Here is a 9167-nt window from a genome sequence, read left to right as displayed (position 1 = left end):
ACCACCTCTTAGCTGGGCCTACATAAAAGAGACTAGCTAGAGTTTTGCACACTTGTTTGTTTGAGACTGAGCAAATAAGGCCCAACAAATTACTGCTAGGATGAATTTTGCTGCCTCCTCTCCTTGACTAGAATACAAGCAGTTTCTGATTCTCTCAGATGAAGTAGTTCTTCTGAAATCAAGGGCAAGACCAATCAATGGCTTTTTCACAACCCACCCCGCCCCCCCCACCCCCAGAAAGAGATTTTTTTTAAATTGAAACTGGGTTTTTAAAATGTATATTGAAAGTTATTTTTAAAACCTATCAAGTATAAAATTTGAAACGATGACAAGTGATGTTAAGGCCTCTAGTTGCTCCAGCCTATTAAAGTTATTTAAATAAATACCTACATGAAGAAGTCCATGTTTGCTGCCAAGTGTCAGAGGAAGTCAAAGCACTGAACTGTTGGAAGTCATTGCCTAAGCACCTGGGGGTCCAGAAGTTATTGAAACACTCAGCCAGATTTTGGCAGCACTAGCCTCTTCTGCAGGTGCAGAAAGAATATTTTCTTCATTCCAGCTGATGCAGCTACTTCATTCAAATGTAAGAAACTGATTGGGAGTTGAAAAAGGATGAAGGCTTCTTTTCCCCTTGTAATATATGAATAAAGGCTAGAGAGGAGGAGATGTGAGCTACTACTTCTAAAATCTGGAAGGACGTTATGAGCAGGAACAATCAGTTCAGTGCACGAACTAGAGATACTTCTTTACCTCAGGTTGTTTGAAATGAAAACAAATGGTTCAGTCAACCTTTTTGTTTTTATGTATCCTGCAAAACCAGCAAGTCAACATGTTTGAATGGATCCCTATTCCTAGCATGATAGAAGACTAGGGCTGGAACAGACCTCAGGAGGTATCTAGTCCAACCCCCTGCTCAAAGCAGGACCAAACCCAACTTCATCATCCCAGCCTGGGCTTTGTCAAGCCTGACCTTAAAAACCTCTAAGGAAGGAGATTCCACCACCTCCCTAGGGAACCCATTCCAGGGCTTCACCACCCTCCTAGTGAACTAATATCCAAGCTAAGCCTTCCACAGTGCAACTTGAGACCATTGCTCCGTGTTCTGTCATCGGCCATCACTAAGAATTTCATGAGAATCAATCCCTCATTAGGAAAATAACTCAAAAATACAACTACAAAACATTTCGAATGAAATCAATCCATCCTGACCTGTAGTGTCTGGGGGTGTGGGCCTCTGAGGCTAGACTGAGACCCTCATTGGCTAGAACCACCCAGTGAGCCAGTAACAATATCCAGTCCTGTTACCGTCCAAGCCACCGCAATCCAAGGAACAGCTGAGGGCTGCGGGAGACAGAGGGGTGCTGAGAAGGTCTAACTCATGACTGCCAACCCAGAGATGTGTTATTGGCTTTGGATGGGGGACAAGGAGCAAATCCGTCAGTCACTACAACAGGTCCCACTCAGAGCCAGGGAGACTGGGAATCGAGTCCTGCTGGCACTTCCAAGCTCTGGCTTTCTGGAGGAGGAGGAAGACCCCAGCTCCCCTAGCTGACCCTGAGGCACCTTCTGGGCCCAAATGGAGGTGGCCCCGGGTACAGCTATGGAGTGTCCCAGGAGTGTTCCGCTAGTGGCATTGTATTGTTTTCACAGCCAGTTTCAATCTCTGGCTTCTACCCCTTGCCCTGCTGGCAGGGCATTGAGCGGCACCCGTTGCCGGCCACCTGGGTGCAGAGATCGAGGAAGGTGAAGGGAGGAGCAACCCTGAGCATCTGCCATCCAGCTCCATCCGATCTAGAGCAAGTAAGTGGAGTTCTCCAGAGCGTTACTCATTCACACAGTGTGGTGTGAATATCCCACCACTAGGGCTCCCAGCCCGTCCCTTGTCAGGGTTTGTTCCCCAGGTTGAGGGTTTCTGTGCCCTGGGGTGGGATGTGTCGGGAGGAGAAATTGCCTCAGCAGAGGGGAGGTGGGCAGGGGAGCAGGCAGGCTCGTTAATGAGGGCTGCTTTGAAGCCAGACTCATGGCTGCTCCCCACTCAGTTCCAGGATGGAGCGAATCAGGCGGATGCTCAGGAGGAAGGCCGGGCAGGTGGCTCCAGAGCCAGCAGGAAACATCAGGCAGCCTTCCCAGGAGGAGAGCGGCCCCTCTGTCCCCGCGGGCAGGGAAGAGGCTCGTGGCCAGGGGAAAGGGAGGAGCTGTGTCGCCTGCTGGAGGAGGCGGAAGACACCAGCTCCCCTAGCTGACCCTGAGGCACCTTCTGGGCAAAAATGGAGGTGGCCCCGGGTTCAGCTGTGGAGGAAGGAGCCAGGGGAGGGCAGGAGCTGGGGAAGGCAGCTCTGGGGCTTCCTTCGCAGGAAGCCAAGGAGCCAGGAGCTGCGCCCAGGGCCCAGCAGGAGCCGCCAACCACCCTGGCCCCAGAGGAGCCTCCCGCCAGCCCCACCCTGGCCCCAGAGGAGCCTCCTGCCTGCCCCACCCTGGCACCTGTGGCGCCTCCTCCCAGCCCAGAGCAGGAGTTGAGCAACTGCGGGACAAACACCAGCAGCTCTGTATTCTCCTGCGGGGCCAGCAGCTCCTCCGTGGTGTCTGGCAGCCCTGTGTTGCTAGGCTCCCTCTTTGGAGGTGAGGGGAGACCCAGGGGAAAGGGAGGAGGACTGGGGCGGTGGGGGACTAGTAACACCCTGTGCCCATCGGCTCGCCAAGGCGCCAGGATTGACCCACGTGACCCCACTAACACCAGTGGGGGTGGCACAGCCACGCCCCATGGCAGGGGATGCTGGGCGGAGTCGGGGAGCTCCAGCCTCCCTGATCATGTTGGGGGGGGCGCTAACTGCCACTGGGCCCTGAGGCTGATGGGGCTGAGGGCGTCTCTGGGAGGGGCAGGGTGGGGCCCTGGCTGCCATGGGGCTCCTTACAGAGAAAGGGGAAACATGGAGCCTTCTCTGTCCACTGCATCCCCCAGCAGCAGAAGGGATTAAACTTTCTCCTTCCCTCCCTGGTGCAGACACCCCCAGTGCCCAGGTGTCGTGGCCGGAGGAGGAGGAGGAGGAGGAGGAGCAGGAGGAAGAGGAAGAGGAGGAGGAGGAGGATTTGTCCTCCATCACGGTGATCCAGCAGCACCTCCAGGGCAGAGCTGAGGTACAAAAATCCCCCAGCTGCGCTGCCCCCCAGTCTGTCCTGCTCCTTGCTCCATCCCCACCCAGGCAGGGGGGCTTGTCCCAGAGAATCCCTCACCCGCAATGGGGGGTCACAGCTCCTCTGTTATCTGGCACCCCAAAGTGGGGACATTTGTCCCACACAGGCCAAGGTTTCCGCTCCCCGCAGACACTATCCCAGTTACAACCCCATGTCTGTGCAGGGCGACACTGGTTTTGGGAAGGGGGCGGCTTTCCCTGTCCAGCCCCATGGAGGTCCTGAGCCCTGGAGCTGGTTTGGGTTGGGCGGGGAGGTCCCTATGTAACAGGCTCTCTCTCCCCCCACCCCACTCCTAGCTGGTGGCGGACAGGGCCAAACAGCTCCGCTTCCTCCAGGCTGTGCCGCGTCTCTGCTTCTCGGCACACAAGCAGGGGCGGGACACCCTGGAGCCCCCGGTCTCCAAAGCGGCCCTCGTGGGGAGCATTGCGGTGAGTGGGACCCCGTGCTCAGCCCTGGGGCGAGGGAGCCAGACATGGGAGGAAGCGTTAGTGGGGCCGGAGCGGGACGCAGAAGACGGGCGGTCCCCTCGGGGCGGAGGGCTGGGGAGCAGGGAAGGGGAGAATTGTGACACTGATGGGGAGCTGGCCGTGGGGGAGGGGAGGGCGGAGTTGGGTGGGGAGGGGGAAGGAAGTTTGATGGATGGGAGGAATGGGGGGGCCCAGCTGGTTGGGGGTGGGGTGACACTGGCTGTTTCTGCAGAGCACTTGGGGCTCCTCCCGGGGAAGTGCCTGTGCGTCTGCAGGGCCTGAGTCTCACATGCAGTTTTGTTTCCTTGGGGTCTCGCAGGAGCTGATTGAAAATCTCCCTGGTCCGTCAGAGCCGAGCTCCATCATGCCCAGCTCCATGGCCGCAGTTTGCAGCCTCAGCTACCAGGACCCTCCCGTCCAGCTGCCCTAACCCTGGTGCTGACCGGGCCCAGAGCCGGGAGTCACAGCTCCTCCCCCGCCTAGGTTACCCCCGGCTGTGGCTGTTCCCATCCCCCAGCAGAGGAGGCGGGAGCCGGGGGCTTGATTTCACTCCAGGAACGTTACAGCGGCCGTAGGGAGGGGATCACTGTGGAGGAGGGGGTCATGTCCATGGCAGTGCCAGCGCCACGCTGGTGCTGCAAAGTGTAACATGGGCTCCTCTCTCCTGCCAGCAAACTGAAGCCACCGCTTGCCCTGGAGCTAGAATCTCGCCTCCTGCGGGCTCTTCTGAACAGGATGTGCACCCTGGGCACTGGGCAGGACATCACACACTTCCGGGTAGGTCCTGATCCTACTTCTCTGGCCCAGGAGCAGGAGCAGGCTCTGGCCCTGCTCCCTCGCTTTGATGGAATCATAGAATCATAGAATCTCAGGGTTGGAAGGGACCTCAGGAGGTCATCTAGTCCAACCCCCTGCTCAAAGCAGGACCAAACCCAACTAAATCATCCCAGCCAGGGCTTTGTCAAGCCTGACCTTAAAAACCTCTAAGGAAGGAGATTCCACTACCTCCCTAGGTAACCCATTCCAGTTCTTCACCACCCTACTAGTGAAAAAGTTTTTCCTAATATCCAACCTAAACCTCCCCCTCTGCAACTTGAGACCATTACTCCTTGTTCTGTCATCTTCTACCACTGAGAACAGTCTAGATTCATCCTCTTTGGAACCCCGTTTCAGGTAGTTGAAAGCAGCTATCAAATCCCCCCTCATTCTTCTCTTCTGCAGACTAAACAATCCCAGTTCCCTCAGCCTCTCCTCATAAGTCATGTGCTCCAGCCCCCTAATCATTTTTGTTGCCCTCCGCTGGACTCTCTCCAATTTATCCACATCCTTCACATGGAGCTGCTGAGACTAGGGGAGGGGTGGGCAGAGCTGGGAACAGGCCCGGGACAAACTGGCAGGGGGGCCCCTTCCCTCCAGAGGGGATTGCGTTACCCCTCCCTGGCTGATCCCAGCCTTCCCTCCTCTCCTCATTCTCTGATCTCCTGCCTGGACTCTCCCGGCGATCCTGCCTCCCACCCATTGCAGTTTGGCTGGCCCATACTCTACTGGGTACCAGGCCCTGCACAGAGAACTGCTAAGAACAAGGATTGACGAGGCAGCAGGCATCCGGCCATGAACTCTTGCTAAGTGTCCCTGGAGTGATGTGAATGGGAGAGGCCAGGATGTGCCTTTTGAGTCTTGCCAGGGCTCCTGGAGAATCCTCCTAACTGTCCCCTGACTGGTGTAGCCCCATGTCCCATGACTGACAGGTGATCCCTCTTCTTGCAGGCTCTGTACATCAACTATTCACAGAGCCTGGACATCCTGCTCAGGGGCCTGCTGACAGAGACCCCCACCATGGAGAAGCTGCAGCACCTCCTGGAGGTGAGTAGAATGGACGGTCTGGGGTGGAATTGCCCCTGAACCCTGTGGGAGGGCAGCAAAGGAGAGACTAGAAGAGCCACATTTCCATTGTGTCCTCCCAGCTTGGACCCAGCCGGCCACACTTTCCCAGAGCTGCCAGTGCAGGGGGAAGGAGCTGGGACTGTCAGCCACAGCTCTGCACAGTTGCATTAAGCACTAACAGTGAGCACCAGGCCTGGCTGGGGCCTGAGAGACTGAAACCTCTGTGAGATGCAGGACATGGGCCTCAGATAAAAGTCGCTGGCTCCTCTCTAGGGAGACCCTGAGATACAGGAGGAGCCTCAGGGAATCAGCTCTTATGTCCTAGGGACACTGCAGTTCCCGGAGGGATTGTCCTCAGGGCTGTTCCATCCATCGTACCGAGGCCTTTGCAAGTTGGGTCTGGGGTCCAGGGCATGTGCCTTGATCCTGACGTGCTGTTCATGGATCAGGGGTTCAGAGCAAATAGACCAGCCCCAAGACTGATCATTGTCCCAGCCTGGAGAGAAAAGCAGCTTGTGCCCAGCAAGATGTGGGCAGTGTCATGAACTCCCTTTTCAAACTCTGCGACCAGGGCTCGGCTACTCCACCCTGAGCACAAAGTCTGAGCCCCTTGGGGAGGGGGAGAGGCTGGTTTGTAGAGCATGTACGCCTGCCCGCTGACCCTCCCCTGCCTCCTTCTCCCGCAGCACGTCCATCCCTCTCTCCTGTCAAACAACACCCAGGAGAGAGCCAGGGCCGTCCAGACCAGCGCGGCCCTGCTCCAGTTTTCCACCTCCCTGCCTGGATTTGACGTAAGTGACCTCTGACCCCAGCGTCCTGCAGAGTCAAGTTCCTCATCCCCTGGCTAAGTGGTCCCCACTGGTTCCGTAAGGGACTGTGTTCCATAGGCCGCTGGCTGGCAGGGTCGTGCCTGGCCTCAGGGCCCTTGTTATTCTGGAGCAGCGAGGCAGCAAGTGCTCATCGAGTGCCCTTGCCCTGCTCCCTTTGCTCCAAGCTCCCTTTGGGGCAGAGAGGAAGAGGGCTGTCGCTCCTCTCCCCCAGCGCCTTCTACAGAGGGGTGGGAGCAGAGCTCAGGTCCAGGGGCGCTGGGGAGCTGAAGGGAGAATGTTGATGGATTCCCCTCTCCTCCTCCTTCCACCAGACCTCCTCCGCCTTCTCCAAGGCAGGTGAATTTGTGCTGCAGCTGGGTCTCTGTGTATCTCACCCAGCCAATAACATCAGTCGGCAAGCCAGGGGTGGGATCTACTGGCTGCACAAGCTCCTGCTTCAGAAGAAGGGTAAGAAACCCAGCTGGGCAATGGGACCCCATGGAAACGAGCCTCTGGGAGACTAGCTCCAGCTGGCCATTGGGACACCTCTAGAACTAAGGCCTCTCTGCTGAGACCCACTGTAGCGGGGAAGAGGAACCCCGATAGAAACAAGGCCCCTCCTTTGAGACTCCCTCTGCTGGGCAGTGGGACCCTACAGAAAGAAGCCCCCTCCTCTGAGACCCACCCCACCTTAGATGGTGACTCTTTCTCTCCCCCTTTCTCTGAATTAGGGAGATGAATGTGAAAGTGCCAGGGAAATTGGCTGCTTTATCTCAGAGCCCGGCTCTGTCCCCCAGCCCAGGGAAATCAGCCCACCCCCGTACGGGGCAGCCAGCTCGTGAGGGGACAGGAATGGAGCTGTTGAGACACATGGAGGGAAAGAGCCCATCATGAGGGCAGGGGCAGGAGCAGGCACCACAGGAGATGGACACAAAGCTTGTAGGGTGTCACCAGTTGGGTAGCCAGGGCCAAATCCTGACTTCAGTGGGTGTGGGGAGTTCTCAGTATTAGACACTCCCATGAACAGGCACCCACTCCCAGAGCACAGTGACAATAAGGGTCACATGATTACTGTGATGGCTGAAACAAATCCCCCTTCTGGTACTAACCCGCCTGGCATGGACCCTGCAATTCCATTGGGCCGCGGATGCCAGGAGGAGCCTGGCCAGTGTGCACCCAGAAGGAAACAGGCACTGAAAGCGGAAGGCCAAACCTCCCCAATGGGTGTGTCTTTCTCCCCCAGGGCTCAACACCAGAGAGGCCCCAGACCTGTGGTGCCGGGACGGGCTCCAGGACCCCGAGCGCCTGGGGTATAGAAACCTGGCCAGGGTGGGAGAGGTAAGGACTCTCCACCGGTGCATTGCAGCAGCTCAGATGTGGAACTGTCTCCCCCTGCAGTGAGTGTGTCATGGACACAGGGCAAGAGCCTGCTCCTTATTTCCACAGAGTATGTGAGGCTCCTGGGAATGTCTGTGGGGTGAGGTGTGGGAATGAACCAGATCTAAAAGACCCCGAACCTCTAGCGGATGAGCTGCAGGAGCTATCGCTGCTGGGAGCAGTAGGGGTCCTGCGTTGTCTGTGTGAGCTGGGTTCCAGAGCACGCAGACACATTCCCAGCATCTCATGGCACCTGCGGTGAATCCTGCTCCAGAAAGAGCTTTTTGAGGCCTCAGTGCCTGCAGCCTCCTACTGAAGGGGGTTCCTGGGCCATGGGACCCCAAAGGTTGGCTGCCCCAGGACTCTTCTCCACCTTGTGAGACACTCGAGGGATTTGGAGCCTGGTTCTGGGCCATTGTAAGGGCTCTGGTTCTTTTGGTTTTAGGTCTTTGGCGAGCTCTTCACGGAAGAGCAGAAAAGATCTTTCCTCCAGGTGGGGCTGCTGGCCATCCACGACCCCCTACTCCGCGTCAGCCAGGCTGGCCTGGTGCTGACCTATTCCATCTTGGGGGAAGCTGGCCAGCTGCTAGAGGACGAGGTAACCAAAGGGGTCAACTGGGGAGGGAACCCCAGGGCCTTTCACCTCCAGGCCATTGAAAATCACTCCCATCCCATCCCCATGCGCTGACCAGGGAGCAAGGAGAGGATGACCCCAGGCAGGTGCCATTGGTCGGTGCCAGCTTGTCCCCTGAGCAGCTCAAAGGAGGGCAGACCCAGTTCTCCAGCAAGGCTATTTCCTAACAGGCGTCACATCAACACGACACACTGCCATTGCTCATGCTAGGGGCTGCCAACTCCCCTCGCCACCTCTGTGAGCCTTTCATCCCCCTCCGGGCCTCAGGCCGGTTCCTAGAGCTCTGGTATCATGTTATCCCAGCCCCCACCTGCTCTGGGAGAACTGGAGGAGTCAGTCAGCAGAGGCTGCATAAGTGCCCCATTCACCAGAGCCACTGCCCATGGCATCACGTTAAGGACATGGGGATCCCTTGTGGAAAGGTGTCCACTTCCTCTCACCCCCCGGCACTACTGCCCAAAGCCTCCCAGCCCCTCAGCTGGAGGGGGCGAGGGTGGCTGAGGGGACTCTGGGGAGCGGAGCTGGATTCCCGCTGGGTTGGGAGGTAGAACAGCTCTCAGTGGGGAATTGAGAGGAGTGGGGGCAGGAGTTCATTCCACAATGGTGGGAGAGGGGATGGAAGTCACTAGAGAAGAGAGAAGATTTCGTCTCGGGGGTTGGGCGGGGGAATCCGTCCCTCAGACGTGGGGAAGAAATGTTGCTGGCTCCCGGTGCCGTTAATACCCTTCGTTCTCGTGGGCGTCGGAGTCTCTGATTGATCCTTGTTCCCTTGCAGCAGGCATGGGCGCCGGGTTATATGGGCTG

General features: G+C 57.4%; 1 protein-coding gene across 2 annotated transcripts in view; it reads left to right on the top strand.

The window, feature by feature from the left end:
* The first annotated feature begins 3094 nt into the window (after positions 1–3094).
* LOC123359407 (maestro heat-like repeat-containing protein family member 1) overlaps positions 3095–9167 on the top strand; it is a 42066-nt gene continuing 35993 nt past the window's right edge. The window contains exons 1-8 of one of the 2 annotated variants that reach the window (XM_045001078.1): positions 3095–3135; positions 3489–3620; positions 4331–4436; positions 5427–5522; positions 6230–6334; positions 6685–6820; positions 7596–7690; positions 8175–8327. In XM_045001078.1, the coding sequence (XP_044857013.1) occupies positions 4395–4436; positions 5427–5522; positions 6230–6334; positions 6685–6820; positions 7596–7690; positions 8175–8327 (627 nt within the window). In that variant the 5' untranslated portion in view covers positions 3095–3135; positions 3489–3620; positions 4331–4394. Of the gene's footprint in view, positions 3136–3488; positions 3621–4263; positions 4437–5426; positions 5523–6229; positions 6335–6684; positions 6821–7595; positions 7691–8174; positions 8328–9167 lie in introns of those variants that run through there. The other variant, XR_006575853.1, reaches the window with a different exon arrangement.

The sequence above is a fragment of the Mauremys mutica genome, unplaced genomic scaffold (genome assembly GCF_020497125.1).
Source record: "Mauremys mutica isolate MM-2020 ecotype Southern unplaced genomic scaffold, ASM2049712v1 Super-Scaffold_100120, whole genome shotgun sequence".
In the NCBI taxonomy this organism is placed as follows: domain Eukaryota; kingdom Metazoa; phylum Chordata; order Testudines; family Geoemydidae; genus Mauremys; species Mauremys mutica.
Note: the sequence above shows the minus strand (reverse complement) of the source record. Positions and strands in the feature narration are given on the sequence as shown.